At 41.6% G+C, this 22,985-nt stretch overlaps 2 protein-coding genes across 6 annotated transcripts; one reads left to right on the top strand and one right to left on the bottom strand.

Annotated features, from left to right (window-relative positions):
- The first annotated feature begins 1,491 nt into the window (after positions 1-1,491).
- LOC115585147 (fibromodulin-like) lies at positions 1,492-10,643 on the top strand. 2 transcript variants are annotated; one of them, XM_030423298.1, is made up of 3 exons: positions 1,492-1,526; positions 7,054-7,947; positions 9,203-10,643. In XM_030423298.1, exons 2-3 carry the CDS (start codon positions 7,059-7,061, stop codon positions 9,352-9,354), a joined length of 1,041 nt encoding a protein of 346 aa, XP_030279158.1. In that variant the 5' UTR covers positions 1,492-1,526; positions 7,054-7,058; the 3' UTR covers positions 9,355-10,643. The 2 variants fall into 2 exon arrangements, with proteins under 2 accessions (XP_030279158.1, XP_030279157.1); XM_030423297.1 differs by lacking the exon at positions 1,492-1,526 and adding an exon at positions 5,934-6,875.
- Positions 10,644-11,756: 1,113 nt separating this feature from the next.
- csf1b (colony stimulating factor 1b (macrophage)) lies at positions 11,757-22,680 on the bottom strand. 4 transcript variants are annotated; one of them, XM_030423305.1, is made up of 9 exons: positions 22,411-22,680; positions 20,903-21,022; positions 20,744-20,806; positions 20,463-20,633; positions 18,941-19,142; positions 18,713-18,849; positions 12,573-12,616; positions 12,414-12,448; positions 11,757-12,259 (listed from the first exon to the last, which is right to left on the bottom strand). In XM_030423305.1, exons 2-8 carry the CDS (start codon positions 20,993-20,995, stop codon positions 12,415-12,417), a joined length of 744 nt encoding a protein of 247 aa, XP_030279165.1. In that variant the 5' UTR covers positions 20,996-21,022; positions 22,411-22,680; the 3' UTR covers positions 11,757-12,259; position 12,414. The 4 variants fall into 4 exon arrangements, with proteins under 4 accessions (XP_030279165.1, XP_030279162.1, XP_030279163.1 ...); XM_030423302.1 differs by having other exon boundaries at positions 22,415-22,680; XM_030423303.1 differs by having other exon boundaries at positions 11,757-12,255; positions 22,415-22,659.
- Positions 22,681-22,985: the final 305 nt, after the last annotated feature.

Genomic DNA, 22,985 nt, shown 5'->3' with positions numbered 1-22,985 from the left:
GCTTACACCTCTTCAATCTAACAGCTCCTTCTTGTTTCAGTTCTCTCCCAGGCTGAATAAAACTACTACCTGACATATTACAGATTGATCCACTGTCAAGAAATGCAGAACATGACTGTTGTTTTGATGTTAAGAAGCATTTTTGATACATGACAGCAGTGCTAACTCAGGGAACACATTGCATTCACTGTCAAGCCTACTTCAAAATAAAAGTCAACTCATGTTGCAACAGTTAAAATGCTTCACATGTGAAGCTGCAGCTGGAGGAAATGTTCAGTTTGCATTAGCAGTAAATTAACACAGTGCTCTACAGATGGTGAGCATCTTTTTTTGTGAAAAGCTTATTAGTCAGTGGGAACATTTCTTCACTGCGGTAACCCTACTTCCTGTCACTGTTTAGTCAGGTAGTGTGCACAGTGCCGGCTGCTGGCATTAACACTTTGGAATCGGGCATCACTTGTTGTCATGTTGCAGTGCTGTCCTTTTGAGGTTTCTTGGTAGTGAAGCCATAAGAACATAGTTACTTTACACATGTCTCCAGACAATCACAGAAGAGAAATCAGAAATGTGTCATGTTGATGGACAGGTAGCTACATTTTACAAAGTTGCTAAATTTAATAAAAAAGATGCGGCAGATGATTTGTTAGACATAAACATCTGGATCGGTGCTGCATGGTAGCAGCAGTTTGGAAGAGGGCAGGTACTTTCATAAAATACTTGGCAGTGAACGTGAATCTGTCTGTCACGGTCTAACACCTGTGGATGCCATTGGTAACAAACTCTTACCAAAGCCAGTCAAGAAAAGGGCGAAAAGCATTAATCGACAACGGCTTGATTTTTCTAAGATTTTCTAGAGAGAAAAGGGGATGTTTAATTATATCTGGACACAGCCATGGAGACGGAGCCCCTGGCATTCCTATGAAAGCTACTGAGTAGAGCATGAAGCTAAAATTGGTTGATAACAATACCAGGATCTTCTGTGTTGTGGGGCCCATAGCGTCTGCACACTAGAGACTTCCACCGACCGAGCCGGTTAAATGAGAACTTCGGTCGATTTAAACATGCAGCTTCATTGCTAAAGCTACCCTTGACTTGCCAGTACAGAAGACGCGAACACATTTGGTCCAACCATTACAGAGCTCCGTGAACGGAGATTTAGCAATGACAGCTAACAGCATGGGGTCAGAACTTTACACTGTGTTTTAAGCATCTTAACATGCTCCACATCTCACACCAAAAGTTATGCAACAACAGCAGACACCTTACAACACTGCACTGTAGGGTGTATGACTCAAAATGAATAAAAAAGTAGTTACAACAGTGTGTTTTTGTGCAAGCAGCCACATACCTGTTTGTTGACATCTGTGTGTTCCGGTAGCTAGACCAAACTAGTCAATCCGTCGAGCGTGCACTTAACAGGCTTAACAAGCTATTGTAAGGCTCATGGCCAGTGAGGGAGTAAGCGCACGCTCGACGGATTGACTAGTTTGGTCTAGCTACCGGAACACACGGATGTCAACAAACAGGTACGTGGCTGCTTGCACAAACACATTGTTTTAACTACTTTTTTATTCATTTTGAGTCATACACGCTACAGTGCTGTGTGCTAAGGTGTCTGCTGATGTTGCATAACTTTTGGTGTGAGATGTGGAGCATGTTAAGACGCTTAAAACACAGTGTAAAGTTCTGATCCCATGCTGTTAGCTGTCTATGCTAAATCTCTGTTCACGGAGCTCTGTAATGGTTGGACCAAATGTGTTCGCGTCTTCGGTACTGGCAAGTCAAGGGTAGCTTGAGCAATGAAGCTGCATGTTTAAATCGACAGAAGTTCTCCTTTAACTTTGAGTTTAGTGCTGGGGTAACTTGAACTTGGACAAAATAATGTAATTGTGCGCCTTTTCTAGACCTTCCAAATGTTATTGGATTTAATGGCTCATGGTTGCAATGCTCAAAAACTGTATCCACTGTTTTACAGATGCTTCTTTCACAATGTTAGCTTACGAGAAAAAGTGTTCTTGGGCCACGGTGCATCACGTGAGGTTGTCATTTAAACATTTTGCCACTCCGAAAACTGGCTTCAGAGCCTGCCGCTAGTCCTGGGGGCCTGGTGAAATAACTCAAGAGTTAACAATAAGACTTTTGGTCCCTGGGAAAATTAGGGTCTTCTAGATTAAATCACAATCTATACAGTAGTCTGTCCTCCATCTGTAAAACTGGTATGTACATGACCTGCAGTATAATCGTACTAGTATTTGGGACTACATTTCATTACAAGCACCAGTATAGTCCTTTAGATTCGATACAGGCACATATTTAAAATCACCACTTCAAAGAATTCCTAAGCAGAAAATATGTGTTTTAAATCAACATGTATTTTGTATTACTAGTCATCCCCATCTGTAGTTGTAGTGAAACTAAATGGCTCCAGACTAAATGTTTGTTTGCTGTCATTTAATTGGACTATTTAGCCTTTTAGGCATTCAGGCTATTGCATCCTTGAATAAATGACGCCCACACCATATGTTTTGAATAAAACATGAGGTTCTAATTACATGATGACATTTTCAGTATTCATATCCTGCTTTAATTCAGCCCTTTCTTTGTGGCACATTCAGAGACACACATACAGAAAAAAATGCTGGCTTGAGAGATGGAAGATATTCATGTCTTATTGTGGATTTTAGGGGGATTTGATACAATAATTGAATGATAAATCCAGCATCAAAGTTTTCGAGGAACATTGTCGACTCTTGTTTTTTATTTTCAGCTTTATTGGTTTTCCCAAGGAACAAAAAGAACCCAGAGCAACCTAGAAAGCTGTTCACAGCCTGGTATTACGGAATGGCTTATGAATAACACACGAATCACACATTTCTTCAGTCGTTTTATGAGTTATCACAAAAGTCATTGAGAAATAATGCTGGTGGGGCAATGTGCTCTGCTGAGTTTTAATTTTCATTCATAGGTATTCAACTCACATCAGGCACTATTTTAAACCTATGCTGTGATCTTTTCAAGTAGTTTTGTTGCCTAAACTCAAAAAGTTTCCCATACATAAGCTTTACTTAAAAGGTCATTACATATGTGAATGTAACAATATATTATATGCATATATTTTGTTGCAGTTAAAGGAATGAACAATTCTGGACAAACTAGAAACGCCAGAGGCTGATGATCAATTCTGGCCATGTCACTGACAACAGGTCAGATTTTTTAGTTGAATGCAGTCTTTTGGTGAGCCAAACCCAGACGAGACCTTCAGATCCCTGGATCGAAGATTCCAGTGCGCCCACTGAATTGTCGCACAACACGCCATCGCTGCGCCATGAACACCACAGAAACATTCGCAATCTTTGGGAAAAGCTGCTAAACCTAACCAAAATGTGACGTTGACCACCAGTTTATTATTATTTTTGTTACCATGAGGAAGAAGGTCACCTGACTATGACGACAAAGATCCCCTGACTATTGTGCAATGACTGCCTGTCATCTGGCAATCAAATGACAACTTGTCCACTCCTGTCATGGCTCTAAGTGGAACCTGCAGACAGCATCGTTGCTTTCATTCCTACGAAAGCCGCTCAGTGGCACATGAAAATTTTGACTTCCTTGGTACAAAAGTCCCCAGGAAGAGCAGCAGGATTTGAAACTGAATTTCACAGTGGCCAAGTCGTGTAATTACAAAGTCATACAATGTGCTGGGGCCCCCATGAAAACATTTTCCCATAAACTCACTTTGTGAAACAAGCAGCTATAAAACGGTGGACACTTTTTTGACCTTAACAAAGTCAGCAAAATGACTCAATTCACTATCATAATTTGATCCATTCAGTCAGATAACATTTGGAAAGAGCAGAAGAATTGAATCGAAGATTTATTCCCTGTGAAATTAGCTAAAATGTGAGAAAAACAAAAACAAAAACAGGCTAACTCACAGTGTTAAAGAAGAGAGAAAAGAAATCCTGAATCAGTCCCTTTATCCTCACTTAGAGTCACTGGGGTCTATTCTGGGCTGAAACCCATCCTCCATCCAAGTTTTACAGTTCAGTAGGTTTTGTGTAATCCTGCAGACAAACCAACAAACGGACTCGGGGGAAAACATGGAGGGAATATGTGTAATTTGGCGAGATGAGGGTCCAGAGGAAAGACTCAAGATAATCGAATCTAATAAATAAACAACTGTTTATGTTGCTACAGGAGTATGCCCAATATTCTGAGGGAGGTGGGTACTTTACCAACAAATTATAACCTTCCACAGTCCCTCGTGGTAAAATTCACTTGCAGCAGCTTCTTCCTTGGAGAAGCTTTGCAGCCACAGTGTCTCTTTCAGCTGATCGGCAACCTTCCAGTTGTCCATTCCAGCTGTCATGTATCTGGATGTTAGATTGTGTTTGTTATGTTTGAATCAGGTTCAATCAACAGAGCATGTCAAAGAGAAACATTGCTGGTTCACAGTGAACATGATAGCCAGTGATCTCCCACAAACATGTGATTTCCCACACCAAACTCACTGCTGCTTTGGATGGATTTGAGAGGAAGTAGTGTCAGTTGTAATTAATGTTGACAGCAGAGTTAAAGGCATTGCTTCTTAAACACAAGATAAAGCACTTTGGGGGAAAAAAAATGGGTATTTACTATCAAATATTTGGTTTGAGTGTCAGAAGAAAGATTGTTTTTTCACCAAGGAATGTTGTGTTGTGACTGAAAATCGGCCAAGTCCTGAGCGCTGAAGAGTCCCATATGTGTATCCTCAGGTTCCCTCTCCTCTGCAATGTAATTGTATGGTGATTAAGATCTATTAGTTACTGAAAAACCTCCATTCTTAAATCAGCACGTACTTTCTCAAAGGGGCTGGGGGAATAGACGGGGGGAAGGGGGGACACACAATCCCCAGAAGCTCCGTCTCCACTTCCCCTGTTCTGAAGCAGGCTAGGAATGGCAATCAGGGCCGGATTTAGTCATTTCGGGGCGTAGGGCTAACACAGACCAACTTGTGTCTTCATCTCTTCACCAGCCTTAGACAGCAATGGTGTCCAGACATCTTGAGTTAAACGGCCACTGTAACTTAGATGCTCATAAACAATATAATTTCTGTATAAGACTGCACTCTGTTTTCTTCAAATAGAACACTGTTTGTCATCATTTACACTGGTTTTCCACCAGGTTGTCCTTACTGGACCTGCTGGCTGCTGCCTAAATTGGAGAAGTTGTTTGTGGTTCTGCCCTCTTCTGTCTCATGTTGTAATATAACACACATGACTCTTGGACAAAAGTCATCCTCTTTGATTAAACTGGCTCGGTGTGTTCTTCTTTTTCTCTCCCTAATCAGCACATCTTTGGTGGGGAACATTTGAAGTGAATCCTGGGATGTTGCCATAAACAGTGATAGACGCCTGCACCAACAGCAGCATCCCTTGGGCAACCTTACAGGTGTTGTGCCATAAAGCGATAGTTAGCTGAAAGCTGATCACCATCCAATTTAAAGATATTTAATCCACTAAAGATTGGTTATAACCTATAAAGTAATTTATTGCCATAAGGACTGTTGACAAAAAGACAAAAGAGACCATTTCTTTATTATCTATATAATGGAAGCACTTTATGGCCATTGCTGCAGTTATTTTTTTCAATGCCGTTATCTCGAGATCACCAGCAAATTTATCAACCCATTATCACAAGAAAACAAACCCATTACTTGTAGTCTCATGTTCATCAGGTCAGAATTGCCATGCCAGCATGCCTGGTGTCTGGACAATTTCTTTTTTTTATATATTCCCAAAAAAACTAAATAAAGAAACTGTCTTTGATTTCATAACTGAATAAACTGAAATAAGGACAAGGTCATGAGACAAGACAATTTCATGCTGTTTAACTTTGTTTATGTTTGGCGGACCCAAATAGTTTCAGTGTTCTGGGACCTTATTTTCCCCTTGAGAACAGTTTGTAAATATTTAAATTCTCAAGAACTACTTGCATGAGTGACTTTCACGTTTACCAAAATAGTATTTTAACACGATATCTTTACTTTTACTCCTTCATGACTTTTGAGTACTTTACAACCGTATACCGTATATGTTTATGACATATGGCATTTTACGGGCCTTTTTACGGGCCCAAGGTGACGGTTGACCTTTGCCTGTTGGTGAGGATACTTCTGACTGATGGGCCCATCCTGAAGACAATCTGCGGGATGATTACGGTGGTCTTCTGTCTGCAGGCGCCAGCTCGAAAACATGTGTTGACTTTCTCCAAACGCCGTGAACACTGTAATTGGCAAAGGTAGCGAGGCAGGCAGGCAGGCTGGAACAGACAAAGGAAAAAATGTGTGAGGGTGATGAGTGTGGGCAAATAACAGGGTTTGTAATACCCTGTACTTGTTGAAACAGTGTGTAGAGGACAAAAGAATGCAGCAGCGGAACAAATTTGCATTTTAAACTGTAACCACTTAAGCCGCAATTGTTGTATCTGAGAAGAAACACATCCGCAATTACAGCGTCTAGTTTGACTCGTCTCTATGCCCTTACCCCTACACGTTCTCCATAACCTCACCTCCAAGGTAATAAATTGCCAAGCCAGCCTTTCGGGGGCTGTGCTAATGATAAGCCGTGACACAGTAAAGAAAAACAAGGTTGTTAAAAAGCAGATGTTTGCACAGGCACACAGATGGAATTGATATTGACATGGCCGCAGGTGATGTGTTACTGTATGGTTACAACAGGCATGTGGAAAAATGTATGTATGTGCTCCTAATGAGTCTGGGTGGTGCGTAAGGAGAGGGGATATTCACTCAATACCAACAACATGTCTCATTCAGTCTGAGAAACACACAGGCGGCGTGAGCAAGGGAGGAGGCATCATCTCTTATCAACCTCCTGGTATGTGGTAATGTATATTCAAAAAGTGGGGCAAGAAAAAATAATGTCTGTTTTGAATGACTGATTCAGTGCAATTCAGTGTATTTCATGATTACAGATTTGTGTTTGGGTTACTTTGTACGTACCTACGTCTCATCAATTTGAAAAGACATCTTTTTCTTCCTGTCTTTTCCATCAGTGATCATGCAGACAGTGGCATTCCTCCTCATAATGGGACTAATGGATTTGAGCACTGGCCAGCGTTACAGTCAGTTCCAGTGGCTGTCCCATCTGCGGGGGCGGCGACGGCATGCCAGCCTGCAGTCTGACGAAGTGGACTGCCCCCTGGAGTGTGACTGCCCTTCGACCTACCCTACGGCTATGTACTGTCACAGCCGTAATCTCCAGCACGTCCCATATGTCCCCTCACATATCAAGTACGTCTACCTGCAGCGTAACCAGATCACAGGCATTCAGGATGGGGTGTTCGACAACGCTACAAGCTTAGTCTGGGTTGTGCTGTTTCACAACCAGCTCAACTCAGACAAAATTGGCAAGAACGTGTTCAGCAAGCTTGGAAACCTGGACCGGCTCTTCCTGGAGCACAACGAGCTCACACGTGTGCCTGCCAACTTGCCGAAGTCTATCACAGACCTGCGACTTGGTCACAATAAGATCTCAAAAATCCAGTCCAGCTCATTTGAGGGGATGGCCGACCTCAGCACCCTTCAGCTCCACGCAAATGTCATCGAGGATGCTGGAGGTGTGTTCAAGGGACTGAAATCTCTCCACATGCTGGATATGAGGAAAAACAGGCTGAGGAAGATCCCTGACAGCCTTCCTGAGAGACTCCAGCAGCTCTACTTGGAGTTCAATAACATAGAGAGCGTGCCGACGGGCTTTCTCACCATGTATCCCAAACTGCAGTTTGTCCGGTTGGCTCACAACAAGCTGACTGATAAAGGACTTCCCTCCAATGTCTTCAACATCAGCACGCTGGTCGAGCTCGACCTGTCTTTCAATAAACTGGAGAAAATCCCTGTTGTCAGTGGGAACCTGGAGAACCTTTATTTACAAGCCAATAAGATCAAAGGTATGGACACTTCTTCTGTTACTTCAGATTTTTGGAGACATGCAAAGCAAAATAAAAACATTAAAAGTTTTAACGTCCGAATGAAAATCTATAAATAACATATACAGATTACTAATAACTGTAATTTGATAACAAACTATTATTTTTAACAATCTATTATGACATAAAAACTTTTAACTGATTATTTTTTATAGTGCAACCAGACGAAAAAAAGGCGATTTCAATGTTTTAAATACGGTTAATGGCTGCGGTTACGTACTCTGAACCCAGTTCTGTACATGGACCCTGCAGCGAGGATTTTACTATGGTATTTCCCTCCATTTCAGATCGTTTGTGAGGCTACATAACTCACATTCAGCCAGTATAATGAGGTGGTATGGCGCAGCAGGACACAATGCGTGCCGCTCAGGCAGTTAAAAGCGGCGATTAACAGCACCCAAATCCAACAAAACTTTAATGGCACAAATGTAGCTGGAACATTTTGACCATCCCAATGGGACCTAATGGACTCTGTAAATCAGATTACAGGAATAATGTTAAATAAAGTTTGTTAGTTAGAAGACCTGTGTTTGATTTGGAGGAGCTGATCTAATTTTCCCTTTCAGACCGTCACCCTTAAGTGGGCTACACATGCTCTCCTCTCAGCGAGTGCACTCCATTCCCTGCTGTGATTTTATACTGCAGTGAATCTCACCCCATATCATTTTTCTAGCACCAATTAACTGTATTTGGAAGTGCAACATCGCCCAGCTTCTAACCACATTTGGCTTCCTCACACTTCTGCTGACACCGTCTCATTAGAGTTGCATTTGCTGCACTTTTGGCCACACCCAGCAGTGACGTAACACCACACTAACTTTCTGTGGGGGGGGGGGGGGGGGGGGCAGGGTCTGAGCATGCAGCATCATTTTGAACCACTAGATGTCCTCAAACGCAGGATTGTCAAGCCGTGCGCATCAACCTTTGAAATGATGCCCTTCCCCTGAAGTAGGGGTTTTCCGTAAACACGTTCTTCTGTGGGAGTTCATGCCTAATACATTCTTCATACAAACAATATAAAGCCCAGTAAAGACAAAGTTTAAAGTTAAACAAATGAATACTGAAAAATACTGGGTGTATCAAACGAAGGGATACTGTTCGTTAATTATTAGTAACCCACTGACTTCTGGAGAAGCCGAGAACCTTAGTTCCCAGGTGAAAGAACACAGGGCAGTTCTGTCGTCTGCTCATATTTCTTTCCTTTTGTGTCTTCCAGAGTTCTCCCTGAGCAGTTTCTGCAGCTCAGTCGACATGACAAACTTCTCCAAGCTGAGAATGCTGCGTTTGGATGCCAATGAGATCGGTGCCAAAGACATTCCTGCTGAGGCGGCCTACTGTTTGCGGCACGTTGCCTTTATTGATGTGTAGTGCTTCCTGGTCTCTGTAAATGATATGCCTGAAGTCATCCAGGGTTTTTTTTTTTATATATATATATTTTTTATTGCTCCATCCCCCAGTCTTGTTGTCAATTGATTTACCATGTATTGTTCACAGCAGACTCGATCAAAACATTTTTCGAGATGATACATATTGTGACACTGTTATGAAAGCTGTTATTAGTAGTATTCCAAATGATTGAACAGTTCCAGTATGAGTCAGCCGGACTTTTCCACGGTCGTATAATCACTTAGCCAGATGACAAGCATATGGATCACAGAGAGTGGAGAGAAAAAGACCAGAGGACTGACATCTCTTCAGCAAACTATTTAGATAATCAGCATCAGCATTCTGGCAAAAAAAATAAATAAATAAATAAATAAATAAAATAGGGCCTGCAGCTCAAATTCAGTCTGTCGGAAGATTCAATTTGGACCTCCAGATGTTCCTAGTGACTTTAAAAGATTATAGGTAAGGTTTTGGTAAAAATGCTCTTTAAATATGTAGGATTGCTTATTACTAAATATTTGTCATAATAGCAGCATAGCAGGCACCTTGTACAGGAAGTTATTGGGACTCTTTTTGCATCATTATTATACAACAGGTGTTTGCTTTTGGCCAAGCATCAAGTTTTTGGTTTTGGCCCTGTAGGGGGACAAGGTTTTGGTGCCCCTACCCTGAAGCAAAATAGTTGATGACAGCAAACTCTTGTTTTGCCACGTCTGAAGCGTAACCTGTCTACAGCTGCTAATCATCAACGAGGGGGCTCGGTTTGGATCTTTGCCTCCACCATGTGGCACCGGGTGATAAAACAGCGAGTGGAGCAGCAATTAATAGCTGTCATTATTGAAGTGCCAACATTAACATCAGTGATTTACATTCAGTAATACGTTTATTCTTGATTGTGCTTCATCTATATCTATAGAATACTTGTGTTTAAAGAGTGTTCCATCAACATTTTGAGATTTTAAAGTTACATGATCAAGTGTTGTGTTTGTGTATTTGAATTATGCATCGATAATCCTTAGTGGATTCGAGACCACTGCATTTAATCACTGTTACCTTTATTTTGTTAACTCTAACTGCATTTCTGTTAACCTAAGGGCACCCACTGTTTGGGGCATCATTTCTGAGCCAATTTGTATTTTACTGTACATCATAGATGAATGTGTCCTCGACAGACGGGTGACATCGCTGAGCTGATTTCAGGATTTCTAACGATGCCTCTCAGCTATGAATTGTTCATTGTCACACCAAGTAAATCCACTTTGTAGCTTTAATTACCTTTAATGTCTCCAAAATTATTTGTTTGCAAAAGGTTAACACCAATATTTATTCCAGGTTGGGAGAAAAGAAAAAAGGGCGTCTGCTCTCTTGACAATTCGGACTGGTCTAAGGCAGTTCCCACATATTTATTGTTGAAGACAACTTGCCTTTTCATCTTCCACAGCTGCCTTTAATCCTCTGCAGAAAGGCACTAAATTGAATTATAGGAATACTTTCCTTGTTTTGTAATGGAGCAATGTCTTGGGATAAAGAATGGATTACTGCAGCCGCAACAGTGGTTTGCGCACTGATAAGCAGTAGCCCGTTTAATTAAGTGTGTTATAGATCATGTTATATTGCAGGCAGCAAGTGTTCCTGCAGGGGCTCTGGGTTCGGGCTCTGTTTTTACTCTTGTCTTTCTCCTCTGCTTCATATAGAGACTCTTCAAAAACAAGATACAGGCCAGCACACATGCTAGAGAACACATGTGGCAATCTTTTGACACGACTTGCGGATGCGGTCCATCCCGAGACGCACACACACAAATGTTTCACTTTGCTGTGAGTCGTTCTCCAAGTCAGACATTATGCAACTCGTCATTATAAAACAAGAGGCTGGACTATCGCTGAGTAAATATGGGTGAAAGTCGTGTCAATATGTCTCTCCCACTCTCTCAGTAGCCTGCTGATATTGCCTCTAACTGCACAGTGATAACTAAAGTCATGCATGCATATGAGTAAACAGCAGTAGCATGTTATTCCCACCAATTTCTGTCACACCCTGTGCAGCGAAGACGTCTCTTGAGAGGCTACTTCAGCGACTGGTGCGTATCTATGTCTGGATCGTTGCTCCGTCTGCCAGCAACAACAGCTCAGTGTGTGTGACCAATAACAGAATATTCTCAGGAGAAGAAAGTATTTATACAATTTTGCAATAACACTGAATACACAGATCATTGGTGATAACCTTTAGACATTGGCAGCTTGAAAGCGGAGTATTGATCAGCCTTGTAAGCTGATAACGAAGGGAACTTAACCGCTTTCCAAAGCAGTGGGAAAGACTGTTTGGCAAGGAGAAAAGGTTCTCTGTCTGCCCATAAAGCATTTAGTCAAACAGAATAACGCCTATAAAGTTGCCTATATCGTTTAATGTGTTGATTACCTGCTTCCTATGCATGGTTATATAAGGCTAACATATAAATGCAGTGGTAGCTGGACAGCTGGAGTGCATTACAATTTGGATTTGGTATTGATGGAACTTTTATTATCAATACAGAGATTGAATAGAGTCAAACTAATAAATAACTTGTGTTTGGCAAACAATATTACAAACAGATGGTTAAGTGGTAGCAAATGCAAAATTATTCAACATACATAACTAGTGTAAAAATAAAACTTTTTTTTAGTGAACTTGAAAAGGTATCTGCAATAGATAATGCATAAACATAATATACACAGCATATTATTCCATGTAAGGTCCATCTTTGCGCTCGGTCAAAGCGAAGCTTCCGATTAAATAGATGCTGATACATTACACACACGATACTGTTATGAAAACATGTTCATGATGGATAATATGACCAGCTTCACGAGTGCTCCATCTGCCGCCACAGCGAGGTGTTCTTTACTGCCTGGGGAGAAGGAGAAGGGAAACACCGGAGTTATAAAGAGAAGAAAGATGCTCAGGCATGCTTTACATTAAGTCAGGCAGGTGTTTGTCTCAGACATCTAATCTGTTACAGCCTCAGCACTGCATAAAACTAAAAAGGTCAAAAGGATACTCACACTATTGTGGCTCCATCTCTATGTCCTGCAGTTCTCTGCGTTGATCCAGATGAAAAGAAATATGCATCAGAATCAATGAACATTGAGATGATATTGATATGATATTGAGTGATATTTCTTCTTCTTTTTTTTTTTTATTACCGCACAGCGGGTTCTTACCTTGAGTTTGTGTGTGATCTTGATCTGTGACTGTTGTGAGTTTTCTGTTTGGAAAGAAAAGAGTTCATGAACTAAAGCCAGTAAACTTCAGGGTGAGTCTTACGCTATCTATATATGCACACACACATGCACACACACACACACATACACAAACCTCATTTTCTTACATTTTGAAATGACTTGATTTGTGATTTGATTTATGGTTTTTGCTCATGAACCAATAAAAGGCAGGGGACTGACAGGGTATATTTGGGCGAATTGTTTTGTCATAGTACAAACATACTGAGCAGAAACCGTGATGAGGCATGAGAAAGTACTAAAAGGTAAAGGAGCAGAATGGTTTTTTTTGGGGTGATTCATACGTTTTCCACCATGAATAAGATATACTTGTTGGAATCTGTTTTTAACTGCTGTGTTTCCCAGCTGCACCCAAAGCCTCCAAATCCCCTTGACTGGGAAATACTTAAAAATTTTACAGCCACTTTCACATGTACAGCAGGTAAGTGTTTCGTGGTGAGGATACGTGTTTTTGTTGGAGTTTCACTTTGAAACCCTTGCCAGTGAGATGTTTACATTATTTCATCTCTCCCCTGTAGACAAAGCAACTGGTGGGTGGTGACCCTTGGTGTGTAACAGGTCAGTCCAACAGGATCTCAGCCTAAATGTCTAAATCTTTTGAAGGCCTATCAGTTCCACTCATGATTTTGAAGAGTGTGGCTGCCTCCCACAGCAGTACCGTGCAGCAGCGATGGGATTTCCATGTCTTTTGAAAGAGATGGTTTGTTTTGAACTGGGTATTTAAAAGAGCTGTGTCTTTGGACCCTGACGCAGTTATAGGCCAAAGACAGGCCAAAGACAGTTTACACATAAAATCCGAGTTACGGCTGTAAACTCTCACAGCTTTTGTTACAATTTAGGCTTACGCCAGATAGCGTTTAATCGTCGATTACTGCAAGCAAAGCCATGTCCAAATAAACATTGCTTCGTTGGGCTTTACAGAATTTATTTTTGGACATATACTGAGGAAGTAATATCTGCAGCTGCACATCTGTCTCTCTGCTGACAGCGATTACAAGATAACTGCGTGTAAAAACAACATTAAACAGCCTACTATTTATTGGCCATGGCTATTTATATTTTGTTTTCTAACCTAGGCTCGATGGTGTCAATATAAAAACAGCTGCAATTTCTTGTTCGCAGCATTTTAGGACCTTGCATCCGCCTTTAGGCAAACGCTCTCAACAAGCACACGGATGATGTTAATTGGAGCCGATGAGAGCTCACTGCTTAGAGCTTGGGCCTTGAGAGGCAGTCGACAGGGCGACATAAATCCACACACCTTTGGTAAAAAAGCAGGAAACAGAGTGGGGTCGTAAACGAAAGCTATCGGAGCAACAATAGTAAACAGACTAAGAACAGCATTACACATGTGGAAGATCATGAGCCTAATCGCGTTTCTAGGACCTTCGATGCCCAATCACCCTGTCGTTATGTCATTTTCTCACTACTCACTTTCTATTAGTCATATCTTTTGCCCAAGATATGACATGACAAACACATGACCGGTCAGTTTAAACGCTGGTTCCGGCAGCAACATTAATGATCACGTTCCAGCAACGACGACAGCATGGAGATTAGCCTCTGTCTAGCAAAAACCCTCCTACTCCTGCACCACTAATGGGCCCCCTCAAGTTGCAAGTCCAGTCTCAACATCTGAGGAGTGACCTGACAGAAAAGGTGTGAAAAGTACCTGGCACCTGGCCTGCTGATTGGTCAGATCTGCTCTCTACCGATTGGTAAGATCTGGTGTCTACCATGCGGCGTTGCTATGACGATCAGTACTACTAAGCGAGGAGAGGCGAAGCGAGTTGTGCTGAGCTGAGCCGCTGGTACCGGTCATTCACAGCATGGCGTCAAAACGAACCTATTCATCTGGTGTGTCATTAGTGTGTCCTCAGTTTATAGGTCTCTAATGTGAAGTGTGCTAAACAACACTAATACATATGAGGCCTATTGTGGATTATTATGGTCTATTGTGCCAGTGGACTATTGCTCTGAGTGGATTATTGTTAACTCTGAGTTAGTTGCGTCTTTCTTTACAACATTAATTAGAATATTTATTGTGACAATATCATTTGAACAAATTTGCCGACATTCCTACATTTGAGTTATGTTTTTGATGTATTACTTTGTCAAATTAAAGTCAATTTAAAGTAAACTATATATACTATATATGATCGTTTGTTCTGCCCACAGAATATAGTTTAAGACCATATCATCAGTTAGGCACAAGTAGTCCACTTTGTAATACCCTGTGAAATATACACAAAAAATATTCCTTCAGTATCACATAGTGTTCATCAGTCATTTATCTTCGTTTTGTAACTCTAACAAGTACAATGTGTCGAAAACTGCTTAAAAGGGACAACTTTGAAATTGGGTGCATGCTTTAAAGGGACACTGTACTGTATATTCCAAAGTAAACTCATTATATAGTATGAATATTTGCTTAGGATCTATTTTGCTTGGTAACCTTAGGAGTTTTATCTTTACAGGAGCAATTTTAAAATATTTTGGAGCCGCGGACCAGGAAGCAGCACGGCCACCTTCAGCACCCCCGATGGACCAGGATGTTTAAGTTTAGAAATGTTTTACAATTTGATATAAACATTTTTGAGGAACACTGCATCAGTTTCATTTACTGACATATAGAGGATCCCCATTATTTACCTTGTATTATCGTTTTCTATCAGTTCAACTTGCTTGGGTGGGCCAACTTTGTGAGAGGTTTTCACAACTCTAGCTTGTTTTCCTCTTAAAATGTAATAGATTGTTGCATCTTTGTGGATCACCTAAAAGGGTTAGGAATCTATCCATCGTAGTTTGGCAAAATAGGGCCCCCCCCTATGAATCTCTTCCTGCTGCTCAACAAATCAATTGCAACGTTTTTTCCAAAACTCCGTCACTCACTGACGTTTTCACGTTGTCTGCATGTTCCTCGCTTTTCTACCAAGTGCTGGTTGGTGTTTTGCTGATTCTGACATTTTCTACTTCAACGCATTATTATGGAGAAGATCTTTTTTGCACAGTGTCATGGAATAATGACCCCGACTGCACTTACATTTACGATCTTGACCCGGGAAAAGGAAGTTTAACTGCCGATCCATTTCTATTACAGACTAAAGGATTGAATGCAATCATGTTTTGTCCCTTATTGTTGTTATTTGCAATTCTGAGGGGGAAAAAAACGACAGTGCCAAATATGATAACACTAGGAAACGGGGGGGAAAGCTGCCTGTTTCCACTTTAAAGGTCAATCTCAACTCTGATTCGAGCCATAATGATGCCCCGTGTTTGAGAGACCATCTCCTGACAACAACAAAAAACCCATTAGCATGCATGCAAATTTAGCGAACTGCCTTACTGCCTGTGTGGTCAGACAATGCAAATAAAAGAAAGGTAGAGCCCCCAGAATAAGCATTGTGCTGTGAAGAAAGAGCCGCTCAAGAAGAACCATTTGTTTACCACTAAGTTACCACTTGTGAAGAGCTCTAATGTGATTGAATGCTGAAATCCATTGACGTAATCCTTCAGTTCTGGTGTGGTATGCAAACTAAAATAAATCCCCCGACCTCCCTTGTGATCAAAATGCTGCCTGCTGTTCGTCATCGAGAAGACGCAACACAATGTGGCACTGTGACCCAGTGATTTAGCACTGTAACCTACACACTCATGACTCTTGGTGTACATCACACTCCTGTAATCGATCAACCAAAGGTCTGGCTTCAGAATCTAAGTCAGTCCCCAGGCGCTGGTGTGCTTTGGCTCGCTGTTGTCCCTACATAAACATATGTTTGGATCTGATGTCAGAAAAAACAAATTTCTCCCCAGAGGGATTAATAAAATATGGCTTATCTACAATGCACAAAGTAAACACTAATCAGAAACATGGAGCAGCTTTGTAAGCCGTTATTCAAGACTTTTATTCTCACATGCAAAACCATTCCCAGCTTTCACTTAAAGCTCATTAGCCTGAAAGGTTGTTGGATTTCTTCACAGCCTAATTGTTATAGCACGCAATCCACACAATTAGTGCACCTAACAGGACAAGGCCAGAGTGTAATTCGTGAGGTTGATGTTTCAGCTTTTAAGTGTTATACCTATTTAAAGGCCTATTAGCACATTACTTCTAACTAGAAAGCTGGCGTTTTTGTAACAAGAATATACTGCAGCTGTTGCCGTTTCAGAGCCTTCACTTTATTGCCCTCTTAAGCTCTTAATACACATTTTGTCACCGGGGCATTACAGATGCTTCACGATTCAATTTATGCAATAATTCTTTTGGTGGCGGGTTCTAAACGCGCTAGGTGTGGTAAATGATTTCATGGAGAGAGATAGTTAGTTGTTGAGACAACCTTCCCAGGTTGTCAAAATACTGATGTTGGTTTGTGGCCTACATTTTTGAAAATTCAAGTTTGGCATTACAGCCCTCGCCTTCTTTTTTTTTTTTTTTTGGAGCCGGACGTCGCCATGTTTAGATGAGACGGTGTAGCTGAGGTGGATATCCTGACTGGATCTGACTGAGAACTCCGGGGACACGTGACGGTAGCGGCTTGTCAATCACAAGGTAGTCATACCGTTGAAGCATCTTAACTCTAAATTGGGAGCGTTATTTACAAGATAAACGTCATGCTGTATTGACGGAGTCTTGAAACTATAGATAAATTCATTAGGGAACTAGAGTGTCCTTTTTCATTCAATCAAGCCCATAATCCAATATCAAGCTTGATATCACTCTAAATAAACCAGCCATGACTGCTTAACCTTATTTCAAGCAGATCGCATTGTGTATAAGCTTTAAAACGTTTGCAAAACATTCAGCAGCTGAGCCTGCTTTCAGCTCCTCACAGATCTGGATCCACACAAAAATTGCATATTCGATCGATATACTTCTAAAACTATCAAAGATGCCCTAAACTATTGATACCGCTAGGAATCCTCATTAACTCAGCTGCACATTGGTGGCAGTTGCAGGTTTGTGTACCTATTTTTTCGCAGCTGGCAGTTGAAAAATATCACTTGGATCCACATCAAATTGCCCTTACTAATAGATACCAACACCTGACTTTTTTCATCAAGATCCGTCCATTATTTTCTGAGAAAACAGAAACGACGAAAAACAATGAACACCCCCCTCATTCCGAGCTGAGACCCATCCTCCATCCAAGTTTCCTTGAAATCTGCTTGGTAGCTTTTGTGCAATCCTGGCAACAAACCAACCGGCCAACCAACATAAACACAACTTCCTTGTCGGAGGTGATTATTTACTGAGGTAATAAATCAAAGAAGAAGTAAGGTCTCTTCCTCATAAGCTTACACACAATCAATTCTAATGCTGCCTATTACAATGATTTTTTTTCAAGGCATTCCCTCCTCCTTCCACTGGCTTCATCGGTCAGCAATTTTAGTTTGATTTTGGTTGGCGGGACACCAAACCATACAGTCCAGGGACTGAGACTCATCAATCAACTATCTTTCTCCACAATCACTTATGCCCAGAAACTAAATCACCAGGAAAATACAGGCTGAAGGGGGTTTCTGCAGGTACAGATATTTACACAAACTTTACGAGGGACTTAGGTGATGATTGACATGGATTGTTTTTGAGTCTATACTTTGCTTTTGATGTGGTGTGAAATCTGCCTATTAAATTAACTATTAGTACTATATAAATGCCCCTGACTCAAGCAGATATTGACAAAATGAATAACGACGACTGTGGTCTATCAGCCTCAGCCAGCTGAAAACCACCGCTCTGGCCGTAAATACATGATCTGAAACAATCGCCAAATGGCCTTGAATAGCAGTAGGAGCAGAATTGCATTCTTTTGCACTTTTGTTCATGTGCTGCTTCAAAATAACTCTTCTGCTCTCCGCAGTAGGTCCAGCCTCCACCTTGTTTTGTTATGCTCAGTGTTTACCAGCGTGGGAGGGGCTGGTACTTCTGCAAGAGGGAGTGCCTCAGAGAGCACTGACCAAAGCTGCCAAGGCCTGCTTTATTGCAATATGACTGGAATGTTTGGCAGAACTTTACTAGAGCACATGAGAGTTTGGGATTAACAAAACAGAAGCCCTGCTACCTTTTGTGTAATGAGACAGTAGAGAGTGAGTATGAACAGCAGTCCTCCGCAGACAGAGGTGATGATGAAGCCCAACTTGTACAGGTCCTTGACTGGCTTTCTGTGCGAGGCCCTCACTGAGTTCCGACCATAACTGTCTGCAGAGAAAGACAAGATATCTGTGATCCAAGTGGCTCCCCACAGCTGCATAATTCATCACATTGTTTTCCAAAGGATAGAGGTTCCCACCTGTGAAATGGTAGGCCGAAGACTCTGTGGGTAGCTCTGTGGTCGAGCTAAATACTTCTGTGTATTCGTTCTGGCACCTCCAGTCGACTGGCGCGTCGCTCCTCGTCACCAGTTCCCAGTAAACGGACAGCACCTCCGACGCCTTCTGCAGTGCCTCTGACGGAGATCCTCTGTAGAGCATCTCAAAACTCTCTGGCTTATCCTGCGGCACATTCCAAGAAAAAAAATTGCTTGAATATTTTCACAGGGATTATAGATTTATCTCCTCATGTTGGGCATTTTCTCACCTCGTGAGTTTCTCTTTCATGTTTTAACCCTCTGAATCCCAAGATGTTTCTGGCCGATTTTTGCTTCTGTCACATTTTTACTCACTGTGGTCTCATTTTTCACTGCAAAGTGAAGTGCTTATGTCTTCATGCAGTGTACCAAAATTTAAAAGCTATAAATCATTAGAAAAAAGAAAAACGTAAATTGAATTTCTGTGATTTTATCTTTCTTAAAAATTTAAAAAATAAGGAATTAGTGTATACACCACATTTTCAGGTACCCCCAGGTCTAAGGAACATAGGAAAAATATTGATGGTGGACCTACATTCAAAGAATCTACAAATTCTGAAGCCTTATTGATGTTTGATGTTTGGAATTCCAGGCCGTTTTTGCTTCTGTCACATTTTTACTCACTGTGGTCTCATTTTTCTCTGCAAAGTGAAGTGCTGCACCTCTATAGATTCAGGACAACCATGGCTATAGGCTGATGTAAACCAATTATGTGTGTGTCATGCAGTCAGAATTGTCATGCAGTGTACCAAGATTTAAAAGCTATAAATCACGTTTCGAATAACGTTTCAGAGCCATTTTCCCAAGATAAACACTGAACTTCTCCTCTCTGTATTTCTCTCATTCCTCTCTCTCCTACTTCTTAAGTCACCCTTCGTGAAAAGGAGGTTTGTCCGGGTAAATACGTTTTTTAATTTGACCTGAAACAAGTTTTGTAAGGCACTGCTCGTTGGTGCTGAGCGGCTCTGAGCAGATATGTTACGCCTGCAAGACAATGCCATGGGACGTAAAATCCAAAGTATTCTTGAAGCGCGTATACTCGACGTATGTCCCTCATTCGGGGCTTCCCGGAAGCAGTAAGATGCGTAGAATTATGTGTTTTGTTTTGTTTTTTTTTTTACAGAATTTGGATAGAGTAAACGGTTTATTTTCTGCAAATTTTCAAAGAAGACATGGCTATCAAAGCGAGGTTGATGAAATTTCATGAAATTCTCCCGTCTTCTCCGACCTGTTTAGACATGTTGCGCTTGTCGCGTGCGATACATTCGGGTACCCTCGGAAACTTGAGAATCTGACGATTACGCCAGTTTTGGTTTTTGGATAGGACAAATGGTTTGTAAATGCCAGTCATTTAAAAATAAGTGGTATTTCGATCCCGCCGGCGGGATTTGGGATTCTGAGGGTTAAATGATAGAAGATGCCAGCCCCGAGAAACAGGCTGCATGTTCAGCTCTCATGCACTCACCTCAACCTCCTCATTGATCTGAGGCACACATTTCTGAGAGTAGATGTTGAGGATGAGCGCCCTCAGGGACTGGACGTAGCCATCATTGACTGAACCCCGACTATATTTGAAGTGGGTGGTGAGGAGTTCCAGGATCCAGGGTAAAGCAGCTTTTACAAAGCAACAATTGCTCTGCAGAGAATCAAATCGCGAGGTCATAAACATGAAAACAGTACAATCAATGGAAACTTTGATTCAAAGGCTTCATTGTAAACGGTCCCATAAAACGAAGGCCACCTTACCAAACTTCTCCGTTCGATGAATGTGTAGGTTATCGAGCACCCATTTCTCAACTGGTTATCCATCTGCGGATACAACAGCAGGAAGTTGTCAGCCTGGGCCGTGTACATACAGCGGACATATACCAACACATCGCTTGTAACGTCGTTTCAACGCCTTACCAGATGCCTGACTGTCAGCAGGTGCTCCCTGGTTATGGAGTGTCTGCATGGACCAGGCACCTCAGCCATAGTCAGAGGGAAGCTCAGGAACATAAGCACACACAGACACTTTACCTGCAACTGACACAACCAAACATCATCTTATCGTTATGTCCACAATGGATTCTCTTGGAAAAAAAGGAGGGCTGAAGCACAAGAGGAATTAAGCAAGCTAGACAGGGAAAAATGAACAATACTCCCAACCACCAACTCACCACCATGGGAATGTTCACAGCAAATGTGTCACCCTGACCTTAACTATTTCAATATGGATGCCATCCACATAGCAGTCTCTCTCTCTCTGATTCCCACCCAAATTGTCACAGTAAAGTCTTTTACAAGGAAAACCAAGTTCAAAGCAAAGTTAAATAGAAACCCTTCCAAAATGTTCTCTATAGCTGCCCAATAAAAGTGCAAATACACTTTTTTTCCACTCATGCACGTACAGTTTTCCAGCATGGGTCCTAAAAACATAGCAGCTTTTCGAGTCAAGATATTTCCCAGATCGTACGCACGGCGCCTCTGTGTTGAAACATAACCAGCGACTGATGTTTAACTGTGTGTGACCTCAGAGGAACCTAGACGGGTGTTAGATTAGCTCCAGTTATGGTCAAATAGTGCCCTCTACCATGGAGGCTTGGCTCGGGAGAGCAGCATGCACAGACTCCTCATGTAGCTGCCGATGCCTTTGCTACCAAGCACCTTTTGGCAACTGTAACAGTAAAATGGGCTCCAGATGGATTTAATCCTTTTTCTACTGAGGATTAAAAGATGGTGACAAGCATATGTTACTCACACACTCAGTTCAGACAAAATGTCTGATCTGGAAGCCTTTCCTTAACAATAATCCCTTTGACCCGTTTGACCTGTTACTGCGATGCAGCTTTTGCAACAACCAGCCAAGAAAGATGCCAAAAACAGCACTGAAACAACAGAACGGGATTTATTCTGTGCACGGTGGACTCCTGAGATGTATTAGGACACAAAAGACAATTCTTTTCAACAATCCAGCTGGGATGAAAGTACTCCTCTTACATTTTGTCGTCTGTTCCTCATAGAACGCAGTGCATTTGAAACAGACAAAAAGAGTGATTCCTCAAAGTAAAACAAGATGCTACGTGTGAGCCGACCGACTATCACGCAAGCCTCCGACTGTTATTAGGAACCCACTTGATGATTGATGATGAAACATAATCTCATTAATGTAATCTAATAAAACGATTAATGTCCGAGGCATGTGGCAAATGCAGGAGCACATGATGCAAATGTCAGCTGTCACATGATTTGTTTTCTCCACGCTCTCTATGATATCTGTATTTAGGACAGCAGCGTCTTACAAATCACGCAGCGACGAGCTTCACGCCGACACAAACGCGCTCTGTTCTTCTCCTGCCGTTAACTCACTGTATCATTTCTGATGTTTGTCTCAGGGGGGTCAGTCATGCAGTGATTAAAGAGAAAGTTCTCACCTACCTTAGCTTTGCTCTGAATCAGGGTTGACACAAGGATGGTCATCTGGTACGTGTTTGACAGTGGAAAACACCAGACTCCTCTGTCACACACATTGAAGCAAAGAGATCCTTTTCATGTATTCAGTTCCACTCCACAGAAAGGAATTCGCTGTTAAGTAAACTTGACACTTCGTCATGTGGAGCTGTTCCTCAGTGCATTGCCTGATGTGCTCCTCCTGCACAGAGTGAATTCAAGCAGAGACTAACGTTTTCAGCTGACAGACAGTCCTTTTTAAAGACCTCCCACCTCTCCTCCGTCTGACAGGACACAGGATCCTGTGTCTCTGCAGATGTGGTCTGACAAATAATTTTTTTTTTGGTGGGGGGGGTTGATTGACTGGAAATAATTGTTTTTTTTCAACACACCTGGCAAAGGAAGAATTTAAAAAAAGAAAACAAAAAGAAAAAAAAAGAAATGGGCAGTAAAAAGTTTTTGGGAGCTTGAAGTTGGTGCTGATCACATCTGGTCTTGTTCTTGAAACTCTATCCCTTGAAAGCAGCTTTTTATAAAGTGCTGGTCCACATGAGAATAC

Source organism: Sparus aurata, chromosome 7 (genome assembly GCF_900880675.1).
Source record: "Sparus aurata chromosome 7, fSpaAur1.1, whole genome shotgun sequence".
NCBI classification, from domain to species: Eukaryota; Metazoa; Chordata; class Actinopteri; order Spariformes; family Sparidae; genus Sparus; species Sparus aurata.
Note: the sequence above shows the minus strand (reverse complement) of the source record. Positions and strands in the feature narration are given on the sequence as shown.

Coding starts and splice junctions, on each gene's coding strand:
- LOC115585147 (XM_030423297.1), top strand. CDS start 6,731: ATGTATGTATGTGCTCCTAATGAGTCTGGGTGGTGCGTAAGGAGAGGG. Junction 6,876..7,053: donor CATCTCTTATCAACCTCCTG/GTATGTGGTAAT, acceptor CTTTTCCATCAG/TGATCATGCAGACAGTGGCA. Junction 7,948..9,202: donor ACAAGCCAATAAGATCAAAG/GTATGGACACTT, acceptor TGTGTCTTCCAG/AGTTCTCCCTGAGCAGTTTC.
- csf1b (XM_030423302.1), bottom strand. CDS start 22,456: ATGACCATCCTTGTGTCAACCCTGATTCAGAGCAAAGCTAAG. Junction 20,634..20,743: donor TCATCGAACGGAGAAGTTTG/GTAAGGTGGCCT, acceptor GATTCTCTGCAG/AGCAATTGTTGCTTTGTAAA. Junction 19,143..20,462: donor AGATCAATGAGGAGGTTGAG/GTGAGTGCATGA, acceptor AATGTGCCGCAG/GATAAGCCAGAGAGTTTTGA.